The sequence below is a fragment of the Coloeus monedula genome (assembly GCF_965178545.1).
Source record: "Coloeus monedula genome assembly, chromosome: 11".
Taxonomy (NCBI): Eukaryota; Metazoa; Chordata; class Aves; order Passeriformes; family Corvidae; genus Coloeus; species Coloeus monedula.
This window is the reverse complement of record NC_138791.1, coordinates 2857344-2876719: the sequence shown is the minus strand read 5'-3', so window position 1 is coordinate 2876719 and position 19376 is coordinate 2857344. Positions and strand designations below refer to the sequence as shown.

The 19376-nt window shown below is 42.7% G+C and overlaps 1 protein-coding gene across 11 annotated transcripts in view; it reads left to right on the top strand.

The window, feature by feature from the left end:
* ATP2B2 (ATPase plasma membrane Ca2+ transporting 2) overlaps positions 1-19376 on the top strand; it is a gene marked incomplete at both ends in the record, with an annotated part of 158148 nt that overhangs the window by 49921 nt on the left and 88851 nt on the right. For all 11 annotated transcript variants that reach the window (XM_082288990.1, XM_082288982.1, XM_082288981.1 and 8 more), the window contains one exon: positions 2007-2204. In XM_082288990.1, the coding sequence (XP_082145116.1) occupies positions 2007-2204 (198 nt within the window). The remainder of the gene's footprint in view (positions 1-2006; positions 2205-19376) is intronic.

The following is a 19376-nucleotide window of genomic DNA, read 5'->3' as shown; positions in this document are numbered from 1 at the left end:
AGCCCTCTGGTGCTGCTCAGAGTGCCCTGTTTGGTTTGTGCTGGAGGCTGGTCTCTCTGAGTGGCTGCCTGATCCCTCACCTGTGTTGCCCAAATGTCTGTGACCTCTGTGGGGTCCCAAAAAGGCAGCTCCTCGATGGCTCCAATTCCTATGGCAGAGGGGAAAGGGTTTTCCCTGCCTTGGAAGCTGCCTGGGAGCTCTCAGAGGACTTTGAATGCGGGAGGATAACCGAGGCACTTCCTGGTGGCTGGAACCTGTCTGTCCCAGTGTCACTGAGCGCGAGGCCCTGCAAACGAAACGAAGTGGGGAAATAATAATGCCTTATCTGCGGGAGGGGCTCGTGTTTCTCAGCAGCTGAGGGGGAAATGAAACTTTGATGAGTTAACCAAGAGCCAGAAGCCACCCAGGAGCTGTAAGGAGACACCTGAAGGGAAAGATGAGTCAGGACCTGCCTGCAGTGGGGCAGGACTGATACGGCCAGGAAAGCATCGCTTTCGTCCCGAGGAAACGGAGGAACCACCCGCGAGGGACTGAGGGGCCACGGGGTGCTGGGGGACCCAGGCATGGGGTGGGGGCTCTTCCACATCAGGAGCGTTCCCTGACAGCTTGAAGGGCGTGTTTGTAAGGCTTCCCATTCCTGAGGTATCCCATCTGCTTTGGGGGGTCAGGGATTCACCCTGAGCTGCCCAAGCCCAGGAATTCTCATGGCGAGGGGTTGATGGTTTCCTCCTTGCAGGCACCTTGCTGTTCCTCCAAGGTCAGCTCCAGGGTTTTCCTGGTGTCATGTACAGATGGATAGCCATAAATAATCATAAGTAGCCAGAAATAACTTTATGTTGCTGATCACATTCAAAACCTACAGTTTTGTAAAGCTTCCAGCTGGGTCGGTCTCCTCTCCAAACAAGAGGAAACAGCCTCCAGTTGCACTGAGGGATGTTTAAACTGAATATTAGGAAACATTTCTCCATGGGACGGGTTGCCCAGCATCGGAAGAGGCTGTGCAGGGAAGTGGTGGGGTCACCATCCCTGGAGGGATTGAAAAGACGTGTGGATGTGGCACTTGGGGACAGGGGGTGGTGGTGGCCTTGGCACTGCTGTGGGAGCAGTTGAACTTGATGATCCTAAAGGTTCCAATTTAAGCAATTCTGTGATATCAGGTATTGTTTGGCAGAAGTATGGAACGCTTATTGCAGTTTTTGTGCTGCTCAGAGGGATATTTGGGCTCAGTTATTTTACCCTGACACTTACAAGTATTTTTCTTTCCCTTTTTTTTTTCTGTTCTTCTGGAAGGGCCCTAGACGTGCATCCTTTAATAGAATTAAAGAGGATGGAAAAAAGCACCCCAGTGGATTGCTCAGCACAACCCCCCATTGTTATCCTGTGTCCTTAAACTGAAATGTTCTTAAATTGAAGCATCATGTAACATACACAGAGCCATATTGTTTCCTTTTGCCTTTCTGTGCATATTTTAACTTGTCACCTTGCCTTGTGACAAAACTGTGATGCAGCTCGTTCCGGGGATGTGCTGAAGTCCATTTGCAAACAGAGATTGCTTTGAAGTAGCACAAGAGAGGATTTATTGATTTATCCTTTGCATTCAGAACAAAGATTTGTGTGATCTTCCACAGGTATTACCAAAAGCGTCCGTCAGCTATTCCAGCTTCATCCCAAAAACCATTTCTTTGTGCTTTAGGATCTATTTTCAGAAGTCATTGCTTGTGTGTATGCATATACATAGGTCTTATTAATATAAACCTCTGAAATCAAAGACATTTTTATGATTAAACCTGGCAGGAGTTAGTACTAAATGGAGCTCGTGAGGATTCTGTTCAGAATATCAGGACAAATCCTCTTGCAAAAGCACAATTTAAGTGTAATATTTATGTTTATTAATATGTCAAAGGTGCTACAGCTTGGAATTTTTCTTGGAGAAGTAATTTATAGGAATGTGTTTTCTATTTCACTGCAATTTGTCCTGATTTTATTTTATTTTATTTTATTTACAGGATTAGCCGGCACTGCTGCAGACCTAGAAAAAAGAAAGCTTATTTTTGGAAAAAATTTTATACCTCCAAAGAAGCCAAAAACATTCATACAGCTAGTTTGGGAAGCGTTGCAGGATGTGACTCTTATAATCTTGGAAATTGCAGCCATCATATCTTTGGGGCTTTCGTTTTATCAGCCGCCTGGAGAAGGGAATGAAGGTAAAAACTTTTCACAGAAGTTATCTCAGTTTAAGCAAAGCGTGTCCTGTATCTCAAATCAATTCCATCACCACCCTCCAGAAGGTCACCAGCAGGAAATTTCCACGTGGTTTGTTCCTGATCCCATTACATCTGGTCCTGACATATTTTTCTTTTCATCTTGACATTTCTTTATGCAAATACTGAACCTCATGACGTAAGTTAAAGGAAAATCGTAACATTCTTATAAAACTGGAGTGGTTTTGATACAGTTTTCACCTTTGAGCCTGAATTCGGTGTGTGTTTGATTCATTTTTTGTGGTTGTTTATCACGTACTATAGATGAGAAATATGTAATTGCTTATGTAACTGCTGGATCCCATGGCAGGAACACGGACAAGTCTCCAGTTTACACCAGATGAAGCCTTGAACTCAGTGAGATTCACACATTTTAGTATTTTTAGTGTTTCAGCTCAGGCTTGTGAGCTGGCTCCAAAGGCAGTATTGGAGCAAAGTCCTGTTACTGATAAATGTTCTCCACATTCTGCACAGCCTTTCTGGCTGCAGGAAGTTTTAACACCCCGCCTGCCCCACTCCTTTTTCCCCTTCCCCCCCACCCCCACTTTGGAAAGCACTCTTGAATTCACATGCTTAAAATATTTGTTCCTCTCCATAAATGCAAGATTTCCATTTCTGGCAGCTGATCCAGATTTTTTCTCCCCCCTCTCTTGCTCTCTCCTAGACTTCTAAAGCTGGATCAAACATGCTGTGTGAAATGACGTGAGCAGCTTGGCAAATGTAGGAAGAATGTCTTCCTCTAAATATAGCCCTGAAATGCTTTTTACATTTGCTGCAGTTTCCTTTGGCTGCTTTCCTTGCAGCCCCTTCCTTCTTCCCTTCCCATTCAGCAGCACAGTCAGCACGTAGCCATGCACAGCTCCTGGGTCATGGCTGGGATTCTTAAGCCTTTTATGAATAATTGGGAATCTTTCAGTGCTTTCTCTCTGAATTTTGAATACGTGGCTATTGATTCAGCAGGTGCTCGATTTAGGCATGAAAAGATAAAAGGAGTCTTTTTTTTAAATGAAGAAAACGTTATTTATTGGAATTACCTCATGTAACTGGTGGGATACCTTGGGGACATTGTAAACCACGAGAGATTCTTTATGAAATTAGGATTTAGCTTGAACTAAATGTGCAGAGTGCCCTCTTTCATTTTATTTAGGGGAAAAGGAATTCTGAAAGCGTGATTTACCCAGGTTTTAGGAAGAGGGAATATGTGTCATCAGGCAGTGGTGGTTTGTTTCTGTCTTTTTCAAATTGTTATTCTTATTGTTTTGATCCTGCATTTAAAATGTTTCTTTTCCCATGGGAAGATATGGCCCAGCTGAGATTCTGAGGGAGTCTGAAAAGCTCAGCAGCACAGCCTGGGAAAATGTGTTTGTGTTTTCCCACAGCACAGCATTTTATTCAATAGTCACTGCTTTAAGGATTATTTTCCTGAAGGGTTTGGCTGTGGTTTGCACAAGGAGAATAAATAAAATTAGTGAATATCTTGTAATGCAATTTTTGGAGCACATTGTAAAGGTCTTCTACAGTTTTTTTTTGGGAAGTCTTTCTTTGAGCAGTTGTTTCAATAATTCCCTTTAATTTAAAAATTTGTATATGATAATTGCTGCTGAGGATACCTTTAATTTATTGGTAGATGACCTTTTTAAGGAGTCCTGAACAGTGGAAAATGGACGTATTAAGCTTGATTTTGCCTTGGTGAAGGGGGAGTAACCCCACTTGAAAGTAACTTTAATGGGCTTGCCTTCAGTATTCTGCTTTTCTGACTCTCCCCAGAATGAAAATTTAATTGAAATGTGCACTTATTTGCAAGTTTTATGCTGTTTTGTTTCCTTGAAAAGAATATATTGCCTTCTGAAAGTACAGCCAGGTGTTAGAAAGAAGAGCTGGCACATATTGTTCTCTATTCTTGATCTTGCCGCCTCTTTTAAATTCCAATCTTTTGTTTTTTCCAAATGAAATGCATTTTCATTTTGAAAATGAATTAACAGGACTGTTCTTTCCACACTGATTTGTTCAATCATCACTGCCAATATTCTGAACTCGTCAGCGTCTTGCTTAGGAGTAACTTGAAATGTTGTCACCACCTGGAAGTGGCAGTCTTGCTTTGGAGGGTTAAGGGATAATATGGAAATGAGACTTTAGGACACAATGTCAGGGAAACACCATCCTGTGTATCTAACTGAGCATTTATTTGCCTTGATTTAATATATTTATATCTGCCTCTTACATATCCTAAACTTTTATCTACCAATGGCATTATTGGTCAATACAATAAGTTGAACTCATCTTTATTTTTAAAAATTAGTATAACTCTTTCTTTTCTTGACTCTTGAAACCCACTTGTAACTTTTGATGCTGTAACAGAATTAGCATTTAACTGCTTTCTGCATCTGAAGTGCAAAATGTATTTCTCCTGAGGCTTTTGAAGGACAAATGCAGGATAAAATCCCCACTTCCAAAAAATATTAAGAGTTCATGAACTGCTTCAGGAGCCGTGTGTGAGGGTGTAGCCTCATGGACGTGTGTGAAAGTTTCTGTTCTACCCCAATTCTTCATTTCAGATCTGAGTGAGTCTTGGAGAACATTATTTCATTTCCTGGTGCAGTCAGGGAATCTGACCTAGAGGAATCCCTGGATAAAAGTGCAGTTTTATTGCTTCTCCAGAAGCCACTGCAGTTCTTCTCATATTCCTTAGCATGAGTGGAGGTTTCAAGAACGTTGTTCTCAGGAGCTGTGCTGGAGCTGTTTTGATGATCTGCTTTGCAATGCCTTTCACCATCTGACAGGCCATTAGAAGCAATTGAGAACTTCTGCATAAATTATTGTCAGCCCCGTGGCAATTGCTGCTCTCATTACTGAGCCACACGGAATCAGTTTTCCACCCTTTCAAAAAAGTGCAAAACTGCTGCTGGATTTTAGCAAATGCGTCTTGAGAGAAAATTCTCAGCGCAGGTGTAGCCTCTACTACGGCGAGGATCACACCAGGGGTATGGCTGGGGCAAGGGAAAAATACTTTGTTCCTCAGAAAAAACCCTTCTGTGTCCTGGGTTTAGGGATTATAGTGTGCTCCCTGGTCATGCAGAGTAGGGGTCTGTGATATCTCAGAGTATTTAATGAACATGTGAGATCCTGGCTTTGTTTTAATTTTTTTGTAATGTAGATTAGAGACAGTTCAGGAGTAAATTTGAAATGTATGTCTTTGTATACCAGTATATGGTGAAATTATTTTTATGTGCAGCTTGTAAAGAAATGCCCAGTCCTGTTTTTGAAGACAGGGTATGAGTAGAAAGAGCTCCTTTGTGAGAGCAAGTGTTGGACTCAAACCATTTCATCTCTTGAGGAAACAACATGCTTTGGGAAAGAGTGCAAGAGTGCAATTCAGAAATCCAGCAAGGGAACGGGAAATGGCAGGGCTTCTCTTGGCCATCCCCAAATATCTGTCTTATTGTGGCTGTAGAAATGCAGGAGTCTCCTCCTCTACCTGCTCCTTTATTTTTTGGGGGTTTTGCTGTTTTGTTTTGTTGTTGTTTGTGGGTTTTTAGGTTTTTTGTTTGTTTGGCTGGTTTGCTTTGGTGTTTTCCTCACTCTTTTCCCTCAGACCTCTGCTGGAGCAGTCACTTCTTGCAGAAATGACCTAATGGCTCTTTGCAGCTCTGTCCCTTTCTGGAGCTGTTTTCCGCCGGCGTGCCCTGCAGTTCAGAGCTGACCAGCAGGATTCTGGTGCATCCCCCATCTATATCCATGTGAACTGGTCAAAAATTCCCAGGGCCTTCTGCAAACACCTTCAGCAGCAATTTCGGAGCCCTCTTGAGTCCTCCTCCTTGTTCCTATCTTCAGCCCCTGCGTCACATGTGGATCTTATTATCCCCTTGCAAAAACTGCTGATGCCAACCCTGACAATCATCTGCTGTTTACAGGAGTGTAACAAACCTTTTAACTGCTCTTCCTTGAATTTTCTCTCCTTCTGTGGATTGCAAAGGGGGAAGAAGGCTGCCTGAGGTAAGATGTTTTACCATCCCAGTGTTTACCAGGAAGCCCCAGGCACGATATCTGTTTTCCAGTGTACAGCTTTTTGCAGCTTAAAGGTGGAATAAAAAGGAAAAGTCTTTTTTGGTTCAGCTCCTGTTAAAATTCCCAAGGCAGAGCTCTGAACTGAAAACAAAGTGAAATGATCAGTTGCATTGCTTAGTGCTGCTCAGCAGGGCTTGGCTGGGTTACCCTTCCGCTTCCTCATGCAACAAGTTGAAAAAAATACAGGAACAGGACATGGTCCCCTGAAATTCGGGGCTCCCAAGACACTTGCATTGAGCTGTTGGTGCTTTTATGCTGCTGCTGCTGCTGCCCAGGTTGGGGCTGCAGTTCCTGCTGGCCTCTCATGACCTAAAAGAGACTTTATTCCATGGGGTTCACCACTCAGGTGTTTTCTTATCATTCTTATAAAGTGCCACATTGCTCAGTGGGGACTCAGGCTGGAGATTTAAACCAGAAAGGACATCCAGAAACTGGAGAGAAGGTGCAGCTGGCCCACAGCCCCTGTGAGGGTGGTGCTTTATCCTGTTCCTGTCCTGGGCCTCCTCGTGGAGGCAATGCTTACTCAGACGTGTGGCACAACTGTTGTGGGAGCATCAAATCCCTCCACAGATGGGATGGACAGCAGGGCTCAAACAGCCAGGGAAAGGCCAGAGCCAACCTGTCAGCAGTGCTGGAGTCACCAGGCAGCAGGAAAGGTCCTCCCTGCAGAAGCCAAGGCAGCCGAGGGGTGTTTAGATAAAAAAACTCTGCAAAAATCAGTTTGAGGGGAAAAAAAACCCCTAAAGCCAAACAAACAACTTCCCCATCTCCTTGTCCACCTCTCCTGCATGGGGTTGGAAGTGCTGTGCTGTTCCCATCATCTCCCAGGTTCCTGCCTATGGATGTACAGCTCAAAATGTGTCTTTGGGCCTTTCATCTCATTGAGCAAGTCTGAAATAAGTCACAGTAGGAAAGATTTGCCAGCTCTTAGTGCAGGTGAAGGAAGTGCAAAAAGTAAAAATTGTATTGATATTAAAAAGAATACATCTAAAAAAGAATATAGTGATATGAAAGAATTGAAAGCAATTGCCAACAAACTTCTTTTTCTCAGTTAGGAGTGAAAATGCTGAATGTAATACCAGCTAGCTTGAATTTCTGTGCACTTTGTACTGATGTACATTAAAAAAAATATCTATATTCCCATCAATTTGGACAGTCTAATCCTCCTCCTTGCAAATTCCCTACCTTGGAGTTCTGCTGGAGCAGCCCAGCTGCAATAGTGTCTGTGCTAGGCTCAGGTAGAATGTCCTGTTCTAAAGATGTGATATCTGTCCCAATCCCTCAGCACTCAGGGTGGGTATTCCTAAAAAAAAAAAAAAAAAAAAAATTCAAACCCATTGGAATAACATGAAATTGAGCCATTGCTCCCTCAAAACTTTTCAAAATGTTGTTATTGTGTCAGTATCTTTTTGTGGTTCCAGCTCTCAGCTTTCCTTCGGTCAGTTTGTGGTTTTCCTGCTTTTCCTGTGATGTGTAGGCTGCTAAAGGGAAAGTCAGGGTTTCACAGAAGGTAGAACAGGCAGAAGAACCCCCTTTCTGTCTTGCCACATGTGTTGGGACAGCTTGATAATAGATTGGATAAAATTCTTCTTTTTTATTCCCAGTTTTTAAACTGTGACATTCTTCCCTTCACTTTCTTTGCCAACAATTGTGGCAGAACCGCTCTCATTTCAGTCATTTCAGGTAGGTGATATTTGGAATTTCTCACTCATTCCATATCCACTTCTCAACAATTTTCTTCCCACTCTCCCAGAAACATTTTTCATTCTCACTTATTGCCCAGATCAAAAAACTTCTTCTATTCCCTTTCCAAGAAGCATCATGTCTCAGGAAACCGGTCTGGTGGGTACATTTTTCTTTTCTGGGGGATTATAGAAACCTTACATCCCCGTGATGAAATCATCTTGTTCTTAAGCTGCATAAACACAGCAGATGCCTGGTGGGGAAACCTGGAAATAGAATCCCGCGTGCGCAATCGCGGCTTGGCGCGGGAGCGGCGCGCAGGTGTCGCCGGGGCAGGAGGCGACCCTTGGATCCACCAGGCACGGCAGGATTAGCTCCACAGGAGCTCTGCCACCTCATCTGCTCTGGGAAATGGCACTGGGAGCTGTGAAATCCTCTGGGGAGAGCGTTCAGCTCCTGCCAAGTGCAAACACGTCGGGGTTATTGGGTTTGGCGTTGTTGCTGTTGAGCGTTTGTGCTGTTTTAGGGCAGAAATGAGCACCAGCAAAGCCTGGCTTGGCTCAAGGGTTCATTGAAACGAGGAATTCTCCTGTGCCCCTTGGCTTAAACGGCCCAGGGGAATAAAGAGCTGGGTCAAAAAAGGGAAAGCACTGATTGCTGAGGAACCTGAACCAAATTTAATTAAACTGAATTTAAAGTAACCTGAGATTAATAACCTCACGAAGGTCTGGTGCCATCCTCTGAGGAATTCAGTTCATTTACTTCCTAGTGAGGCACAATTGAATTGAAACTCAATGTTTTAATGCCGCATTTATCAATTTTTACCTTGTCTTCACCCTTTCAGTCCATTCTACATTTCCCTTAGCATTTTAATTCAGGAGGGCTATTGAATGCATAATGAAGCACATTCATTTTTTAAATCCTTTGCCAGACTTTTCCATCCTGAGGGTTTTGCAGGGCCCATTCAAGATCCCAGGACATTTTCCACAGGAAAATATTGCATGTATCTCCTCATCTCTAAAAATCTGTCACCCTGAGTTTCATTAATATGCACTTAATCAATTTGATTAATGAGTGAAAACCTCAGAAATGTCAGAAATGAGTCAGCTGAAGGAAGTTAATTTTTTCTCTAGTCTTTTGTGGCAGCTTTACATCTTAATCTTTTTTTTAGAGCATTTTACTTGTGATAACGTTGCTTGCATTAAAAATGCATAAACGTAGGCAGCACAAAAATCTAGTTTGTAAGGCCAGCATTAATGTTATTTTGCAGCCCTCCTAAAATCATAGCAGCACACAGCAATGAAGAACTGTAAGTCCTTTGCCAGGCCTCCCAGTTATGAAGCCAAGATCAAGATGAAAAATTGGCTCCACAATTTAACCAATGCTTCCCAGTAAATTTTTTGATATGCTGAAGATCTGTCATCTCTTTAAGTCCTCTCCATTATACAAAACATATTGGAGAAAATATGAAACATCTTCAGAAGAAGGTGAGCCAAGATTCATTCATTTTAGCACTTTGCAGTGATTGAAGCCTAAATTTCACCCCCTTTCATGGCCTGTGTCAGTACAAACCAACCATCCCCAGCAATAACAGAATATTCACAGAACTTTGCTGCAGGTGCTGAAAACAAGTGGTGAACGTCTTCCAGCCTCTGCTGTGTGTGTCTCGTTCCATGAGGCTGCACAGAGAGTGTTACACAATGTTCTCCAGGCGCTGAGCAATAAGAAATCAATGGGAAATCATGGACATCAGGGGCTATAAGGGCCACACAGCCTCAAAAGCTGATGTGTCCTAATAGGAATCCTTTATTGTCTTTGCTGCTAAACAAATCATGCTGATCCAGCTGTCACTGCACCAGAGGGTTTTATTGTGCTGCCCAAGGAGGAGCATTCTCAAGAGAAGCTGAGCTATTAGAAAATAGAATTTTTAAAATATAAAATAGATGGATCTCAAAAGCGTAGTTGGTTGTCAGAGTTAGCAAAACACAACTTTTAAGGAGTGTCCTTGCACACGCTCAGATTCTTTTCTCATTCATCATAAAAATGAAACCGTGAGATTCCCCAAGGATTTTTTAAAACCAGTCTAAACAGTCTGTCAGCACAAGGGGATGAAGCAGTTGGCAGCCTGGAAAACAGGAGAAACGGAAGTATTTGCCCTCTTCAAAACAGCTTGTTCTGCCAGAACCCCCCATTTAACCTCCTTCCTCCCAAAGCGGGGATGAGGTGAGGCAGCATATGGCTTCTGGAGACATTGCCCCAATCTGCTTGGCTAAAGAAATTTAGTTCCTGTAAGAACTTGCTTCTTGATTCCTGCTCTAGATTCTACTGCAATGCAAGGTTTAAGTACCCAGGAGCAGAGAGCAGGACAGGTTGGAGCGTGTGTGCTGTGTGTCCCAGCTCTCGTTGTCACCAGTACTTGTACAAGGCTGAGTTCGTGGGGAGAAGATTGTGTCCCTCTGAGTCATCATTCCCTGGAGACACCCCTGAATTTCTGAAACGTTGTTGCTTTTGTGTTATTTTCAAAAGAAGGGACAAATTTAGGTCGGGGGCTCCTCCACGGGATGAATGGGTGAGAGTCCTGTGTGATGTAGGGTCATGGGGAGCCTCCTGTGGGGCTGGGCTGGGGAACGGAACCAGTCAGGGCTCAAACTGAGCCTGCAGAGCCTTTCCTGGGGCTTTGCACCTCTGTGTTTGGGATGATGCTCCTGGAGAGAGCACAAAGCTCAGACAGTGCCACAGCAGCCGCCCCTGGTGCCTCTCAGCTGGGTGCTGCTGGGAGAGGGATAAACGTGGCATTCTGGCTGGATTTGTGGATTTGGGGAGGTCCCAGCCCCTGTGGGGTTGTTCAGGGGTGCTGACAGTCAGGGATCATGGGGAAGGTGGTGCAGGTATCACCTGAGCGTGGTCCTGAGAGCCAGGGCCAGTCAGGAAGGTGGGACAGTCCTGGCTGGCCCCGCTGGCATCCTGCAGGGCAGCCAGGCTGCGTTTGCCCGGAGCTCCCCAATGTTCCCTAAATCAGGAACGATGCCAGGAGGAATGCTGGGTGGGTAAATCAGAGAGCACTGCAGCCTGGCCTGGCTAATCCCAGCCTGGCAACACCAGCCAAAGGCAAAGAAGAGGCAGGAGATGATGAGCAAAGTGACCTGAGGGGGATGCAGGAGGGGGTTTAGTCTGTCCCCCTCTCAAAAGCACCATCAGTAAAGCCTCCCTGACAGACATTCATCAGCCTTACCTTTAAAGGGTTCCAGTGATGGAAATTCTCTGCATTCCCTGGATAATCTGAGTGTCCCTGCACCGAGACATTAATTCCTGCTCTGTGACCTGGGTGTCTCTTGTAAGACTTTAAACATATTGCTGCTTTTGTGTTTTACAAGGATGTAAAGACCAATTTGTGGTGTTTTATTTCCAGCCATATTTTGTCTGCTTGAAGACAGCCTGGTTATAAATACCAGGGAATAGGTGTTTGTGGAGACTTACCCACAAATGGGAATTCCTTTCAATGGGGATTTGAAATTTGAGCAGCACAGCAGCAGTACAGAGGAACGCAAATATTGCATGGAAGCTGACAAAGAGAGCCAAAATATGATCTTAAAAATGTTTACCTGTTTAAAAAAAAAAAAAAAATAAAAATCAAAATTCCCTTGAATCAATGAGAACCCAAAAGCTCTGAAAACACTTTTATTTTCCAAAGTTAATAGCTCATTAAATAAAATAACAATTTTAAATACAGGAATATTGAATGTTTTCTTATCTCATTGTGATTTAAAAATAATTTTTAATTTGGCAGCTTTAAGATACCAATTATTTTTCAAATTTGCAGAATCTTTATGATGCGACTTTTTAAATAGGAAGTCTTTCAGGGTCAGGTTCTAGGATTATTTTACGGTTGGAGTTAAGACAAACTGTGTCACATCCTAGAGTCTGCCTGTGCTTACAGTTCCTCTCTGCTGGTGGGGTTGAAGTAGAATGAAAAATTATTACCTGGAAAAGAAAAAAAGTTTAAGCACAGAAACAAACCAGAAATAGCTTTTTGAGCAGGAAGACACTTTGCATTTATGCATATTTTCATTGGTATATATATATATATATATATACACACACATATACCTCTCCTATTAGAAAAGTAACACTTAAAGAAGCAGTTTCAATTTATTTCTGTCTTGCACAAGTTCTGCCTTCTCTCTCCAGGAGATGCTGCTCCTCTTGTCTCAGTTAAGTGTGCATAATTAATATGCAGAAAATATGGAATGTACAGTCTAAATGGAGATTATCCTAATTACCTGCAGCTTTAGCTTGCTTTGCATGTATCCATGTGAACATTTTAGTTTAGCATATGCCTCAGAAATCCCATCTCTTGTCTGTCCCCTGTGAGGTTCACATTGCAGGTGTTTTTGGATGTGCATTCAGGGGGGATTTCGTCCCATCCTTTGGGGTGAAATGAAATTGAAAAACACAGCCCAGGACACGTTTCCTTAGCCCAGAGATCTGCACTGTAAAGCTGCTTTTATAGGGCCACACTAATGTTACTGGAGCTTTTTGATGCCTTCTGCTGGAAGACAATATGACAGAATTTTAATCTTTTACTGACGTGATTTCTCCCCCCTTGATGCTTTACAGCACGGAGGAATGAAGATAAGAAGTGTAAGGAGAGCAATAAACACTGCAGCTCACAAGGGGCTTTTGTGGCTGAGCTCTACAAATCTTCCCTATCTCCTCTGGCCGGGTTTTCTCCTTCTCCTGAGCGAGGCAGGGACAGCACCAGGAGCAGCCCAGGTGCTCCAGGACTGGCTCCAAGGGCACTGTGTGGATTTTCTGGCATTGCAGTTTCCCAGCTGGGGTAGTTGTTAAAGCTCCTCAATTGCAAATTTTCTTTATCAGCTCCTTCCCAGCTCTGAACCTCCGAAAACTCTGAATTACGGTGTAGGGACCTGTGAAATCAGTCCCCTTTTCTCAGGAACCTCTCTCTGCAGGGCCTGCAGGTTGGGAAAAGTTGGCAATTTCTCTCTAAATGGTCTGGGGGCGTGAAGTGTGTCAGACATCACCACTCCATCTCCTGCTCCACTTGGGGTTTTAGAAGCTCTGGTGACACATCTGTCAAGATTTCCAGGCAAAGTCAACTGTATTCAGTTTTGTTCTCGCAAATTTTTGGTGGTATTTCTGTTAAATACCCTCAGTTAGAACATCTCGTTTTAAAGCATCCAAAAAACCAAAAACCAAAAAAAAAAGGGGAATATTTTTGGAAGCAAGTACATTTCACTTCTATTAGAACACAGTCAAAGAGGGGTGGAACAGCACAAGCATCCATTACTCAGGCAAATGCCACCCCAAAAACCTTCCTCAGTGATTTGCTCTTTTCATCCCTGTGCTTCAGACAGAAAGGGAAGAGGCTCTGTTGATAAGCACAAGACAGACAGTTCTCCATCTGATTATGTCTTTAGGAATTATTTCGTGTTCTCTGTCAATGTGAGATGTTTTTCATGGCTCTATTTAAAGCCGAGTGCCCCGATGAGAGCTGCTTTGCTGGGAAGCATCTATTTGTTTGCCCAGGTTTCTGTGTTTCCTGGGGCTCTCAGGGATCTGAGTGGGAGCTGAGGAAGTGCGCAGAGCCTCCTCTCCTTCCAGCTGGATTTTGGAAGTGCTGGAAGTTGTCAGGGATGGCTACATGAGGAATGGGAGCATTCTTCCTGTTTTTAGAACCCAACTGCAGCTTTATCTCTGACGTGGCTGCTTAGCTGGAGGTCCAAACTTAGCAGATTTTCCTGACATTATAGATTTTTTTTTTTTCTTCACCCATCCATGTTAAATAAGACAACTTTATCCCAGGAGCTGCAGTGTTCCCTCTGCCATTTTTTTTTTTTTTTTCTAATAGCAAGGTTAGAATTCGAAATCAAACTTAATTAAACTTTTCCAAGTGAGTAAATGTCAACATATGGACAGCCACTTCCCTGCTAATATCAAGCTAACAGAGATTCTAATTTCTAATTGGTTTTATTCCTAATGATTTGTTTGCATTGGCACAATAGCCTATTCCAAATGTGGTCTTGCACCACGTGATCATGAAAAAAAGGGCACTTCTTTCTCTCCTTCTTCCATTCTGAATTAACCACTGACATTTATTAGTGTTCCATCCAGAACTCTGGGATCACAGCTCCCTACGCTGCTAATTCAATTTAGCCCACACATCTTTCAAACTGAATTTGTGTTTTGCATTGAATTTTTTTTCATAGCTATGACATTTAAACAACATCATCTGAAGGGGATCCCTTATTGGTGCTGTGTAATTTGGTTTTTGATGCAGTCAGAATTTAAAACGCTTTTCTGGGAGAGTCAAAGCAACTGAGTTACCCCCAGGCAGAGTTTCTGGGGGTATCAAGGCTGGCTGCTAAACCAGATTTCTCAATGTATTTTTATTCTGCATTGGAGCTGAACTGAGGTCTTCCAGCTTTTTTCCATGAAAAAACCTGAGAACAAGAGTCTAAACTGAGCAAAACTATTTAAGCTTAAGACCGTGTGCACCTGTTCTGCATTCTTGGAACTGTGACTGAAGTTTGGAGAATTTCATAGCTCTATTTTTATATATCCTGGATAGATACAAAGAAACCTTCAACTTTCACCAGAATTTTCCTTGTGGACATTGATATTTTTATTAAAATGAAAAGCAGTGTCAGAACCGATCGTTACTGACAAATGTATTTTTATATTTGATTTATTTTTTGTCACTCTTTCTACAGAGAGAGTTAAATAATATTTAGTATTTGTTTCTTTATGGAACTGTTTGTAGCTCTATCTTTTTGAGAGAAAATCACTGTTACAATTATCCCAGCACAGCCTTCCTGGCATGGACAAAACTCCTGCACTATGGAATTGTTCTGTATTGGGAACCTGAGTTTTTGACTCACAGTCTTAATTTCTTTCAGTTAATCCCCAAATAATTCATTACTGCCAGAATTTAAAAGGAGAACGATTATTTAATTTAACTTTTTTGTCTTTCTTTTTCATTTTATTTATTTTTTAGATTCAGTAATGCCTGTGAAGCTGTTTATAGTTGTTTATTATTATGGGGCTAAACATTCCTGTGTAAAAACACTTGTCCCGCAAATCCTTACTGGGCTGCAGAAATTTAAGTGAATGAAATTGCTCTTTTCTAAATGCTTTGATGCAGATATATTGCACTGGTTACTTTAGAATATGCCCATCTTGATTTTTACCATATTCTAAAATGCTTACAGAAGACCTGCTTCTGGATTGAGATTGCATTACAATTTATTAGTAGAAATTGTCTTTTCTGAAGCCTCCCTATCATAAACTTCTTGATTTCCTCCTTTCCTGGCTGGATATCCAGTTAGGCTGTCTGTCTTTAGGATTTTCTCTTTCCCCTATTTTGAACCCATCATGTTTGAAATGAGAGAACAAATGAGGTCCTGCTCATCCTGCACTGCCTGGGGTTTTTTGTGTCAATTGATCTTTTTACTGCAATGTGGAGTTTTTTCAATTTTTATTTATTTTGCATTGGTTTTTATTTATTACACTCTGGTGTTGTTCCACTGCATCAAACTCTCCATTCTGCAGTGTTCCCCACACCAGGGGAGCTTTGGGACCAAATTCCTGACTGGATCTCAGTGCCGTGGAGGGTTGAGAGAAGTTTAAGACTCGAGCTGGCATCAGTAACAACACATTAAGAACTCATAAAGGGCAAAATGTGCACATTGTGTCATGTGGGACCTGCAGGTTAAATAATTATTTCCTAATGCAAAGTGACCTACATCTGCTTCCTACAAATCTGGGTTGGGCTGCAAAAACTGAAGTCTCCCAGATGCCTTCCCTTCATCAGGGATGTGCAGATCTCTGACCAAGCTGGGCTGCTGGTGGATGTTGCTCATTACACACATTGCCGGGGTGCCAGGCACGACTCAGCTCTCGGCTGGGGATGGCAGGTAACGAGATTGAGAACTTTGGCATGGAATAGAAAATCTTCTCACATATTTTCCAGGAAGAGAGGAAGAGATCCTCCAGAAGTATTAATTCTGTAAGTAGGACTCAGCTAGGATGTGACCTTGCAAGTCAAATGGTTGAATAACTGCATTTGAATCCTTGTTGACAAGCACAGAACAACTTTCCAAGGTCTCATTCCTGAATTTGGAAGCCGTGTTTTACCTTTGGAATGTGAGGTTATATTTACCAGACATCTCTAGCTCGGAGCAATATAAGTGAAGCTACAACAACCCTATGTCAAGGTTTTCTCTTGCAATCCCTAAGAACAGGACTTGTGATGAAAAATCCCATTTTTTTTTCCCCCATCTCTATTTTTTCTGTGGCAACAAAAGGGAATAAAACTGAGTATAAACATGGTAGAAGTAGTTCCTTGGTCCTTTGGTGGAGTGAGGACCCATCCCTTTGCCTGATCTCTCCCAACTGCATTTCTTTGGAGGTGCCAGGCAGAAGGATCTTGCTCGACATATCCCATCCACTGAAGTGGAGGGAGTATTTCAATCATCATTCCTGTGCTCATGAATGTTTGTGATCAGGCTGAGGAATGTGTGAATATATATATATGCTTGCAGGGCCCCCAGATTTGTTTCCTTGCATATAGATGTCAGAAATGTGTAAATATTTAATAGCAAGCTCTGGAGTTGACAGTTACATAACAAACCCACAGGGACAGCAGCTCTTTGCTTCCCCATCCCCGCCCCCCTGGAGCCTTTACATAACAAACCGATGGATCACAGAGCAAGGAGTTCTAGTATTGTGTCCAAAAGTCACTTCTAGTGAATGTAGAAACCCCCTAAACCTCAGTGTTTGTAGTGTAATTTTCTGACACTCGTAAATCCCTTCTGCGAGGCAGGAAGGAGCGTGGCTTTGGAAAGCGCTGATTGCTGCAGGTAACTTGGAGATGCTTGTCAGGGCTGACTAAACCCTTGGAGAGAGTGAGAGAAAGGCAGAAATCGTTGAATTTCCAGTAATTTCTGCCCCTCTGCCTGAGCTGTGGCTCTGAGGTGACACTGAGGCAGCCCCTCCTGCTCTGCCCTCGTGGGAAGTGATTCAACATCTGCTGATGCCTCGTCACACAGTGCAGGGTTCGGGGCAGGACTGGTGGTGGCAGTGACTCCTGGGACTGACTGTGTGCCAAGACACAACACCACGAGGAATCTGTAGAAATAAATGCTGCGGTGCCTGTTACAGCTTTAAAAGCCTTGTTAAGGAGGGGGATTTACGGTGTTTATTGCATAATTTTTTGGTTATTGGTCCTTTTCTCACACAGCTAAATACATTTGTAAAGTAAGAAACATCGGTGGTGATGTTAAGGACCAGAGCCCTGCTCTGCTGTAACTTAGAGCTGCTCAATTTGCTTTAATAACATCAGTGCTGGAGCTGCAGCCAGGGAAAAACGTTTTTAGAGAAAGCGATTCAATAAAAAGTTTTTATCAGGGGAGCTGTTGTCGTTCTGATGACGAAACCAGTTTGACTGACTAAAAAAATTACCTCTGGGGGTGTTAGGAGATTTTCCTAGGGAATTTAAATGCCACAAGGTATTCTCAGCTTAAAAATAGCAGCGTGTAGGTTGAAATGAGTAGCTGAGGGGTAGGTATGTGCTGTAGGTTGGGATTTAGGAATACAGATGTTCAGAGATTTTTAAAAAATGTCCTTTTTCTGATTTAAAAATGACTGTGGTGCAGCTCAGGACCGTATAGTTTGTAATTATATTCATTATGTTATTCAAAGCAGCTTTAAGGATCTCCTGATAAGTCTTTGAAATTTTAAGCAGATATTCTTTTTAGCTGCACTGAGCCCGTGTTCTTCCTTCTGTATCTGTGCAGATTTGGTTGATATTACGAGAATTGTATATTCAAATGGTGTCTGTGCTACTAAAAGCATGCCAGATCCAACAGGACATGAGCCTGGCAAGCTGTCAGGTGATGCTGTCTGGCTTTTTGTGGCTTTTTCCTTTTATTTCCCTTGCTGCCTTTCAACAAGTTGAAATGATTAATAACATCAACCAGATTATTATTTCGTGATGCTTCTTGCTCGCTGTTCCTGCGGTGCTTTAACCTTCTCTTGTGTCTCCTCCTCTCCTTCTTCCCCTTCCCCTTTCACCACAAGCACATTCAGGGTTTTTCTACCACACAGTTCCCTCCCCCTTTAATAACCTGTGCCTTTTTTCATCAGCTTTTTCCTTCTAAACCCTTCTATATAATTAAATTCTGCTAATGCAGAGTAGGTTTCTGAGGCCAATTTTGAGTTTGCTGGCAATGAGCTGCAGCCAGGTGAGTGCCTGGGTGTTTGCTCAGCTCTCCAGGCTCCTGGGCAGGTTTGGAGGCCAGAGCTGCAGTTGCTGCTGAGATGGAACCCCAGCTGCTGCCACTTCAGCCGGGCTCACTACGAGTGATGGGTGGCAGAGCTTTCCTATTCTTTTCTTCCTGAACCCTCCTTGCCTTTGGATTTTTCCTTCCTTTCATCTCCCCTCTATAGAAAACTTTCCAACAGCCTTTGCTGATCTATTTCTGGTCCAGTCTTAAGCTTTAAAAATTCTGTTCTCCTTCCACAAGGTTCTGGTAATGTCCTTTCAGATATTTTATGGTCGTAGTCACCTTGGTCCCCTTTGTGTTTCTGAGTGTTCTTTGAGGCTGTGCTGCCAGGTTCTCCCTCTCCTGGGGAGTTCCAGCTCACCTGGGTGTTCCTTTTGGGATAAACTAATCCATTTTATGGCTTTTTCTGTGCTAAAGGAGCCCCAGCCCTTTACATCTGGACTTGCAGATAATCTCAGCTTCAAACCCTGCGTGCATTTTCTGTCCTGTGAGGATGAGACTTTGGCCATGACACATGTTCAGAGCTGTGGTAGAAAAGAGCTCCCTATTTTAGATTTATTTACCTCTCTGGAATTGGATTTTCTGACAGGTAGGGCCTCTGTTAAATGTAATTTAAGATGAGAACGTCACAATTCGCTGCCTTGGAATAAAACCCTGCTGCAAATCACATCTGCATATTAACAGTTCTTTTGTGATGCTTTTCACTCTGTGAAACTCAGGCAGATTTTTGGGTAGCGTTGAGAACCGCGTGCTCTCTGGGAAAGCAGAGCAGCAATCTTGTACCTTAGTGTGAATTTTTTCAAGCTTATTTGAACATTTTTAATAAAAATTAGATGCTTTAAACTCAATTTTGCTACTTAGGTGTACTAATATGGTGTATTTTATGTATTTTATCAATATTTCTTATGTCCTCCTTATCTGTAAGGTCAATGCTCGGTCACTCTGCACTGCAATAAGGACAGATAATATCAGTATAGAGTTAAGCAGTTTGTGGCTTTTCCCCCTATAAACACATAAAATTTCTTCCTGTAAATCCATATAAGTCTTTCTATGATTTCTAGAA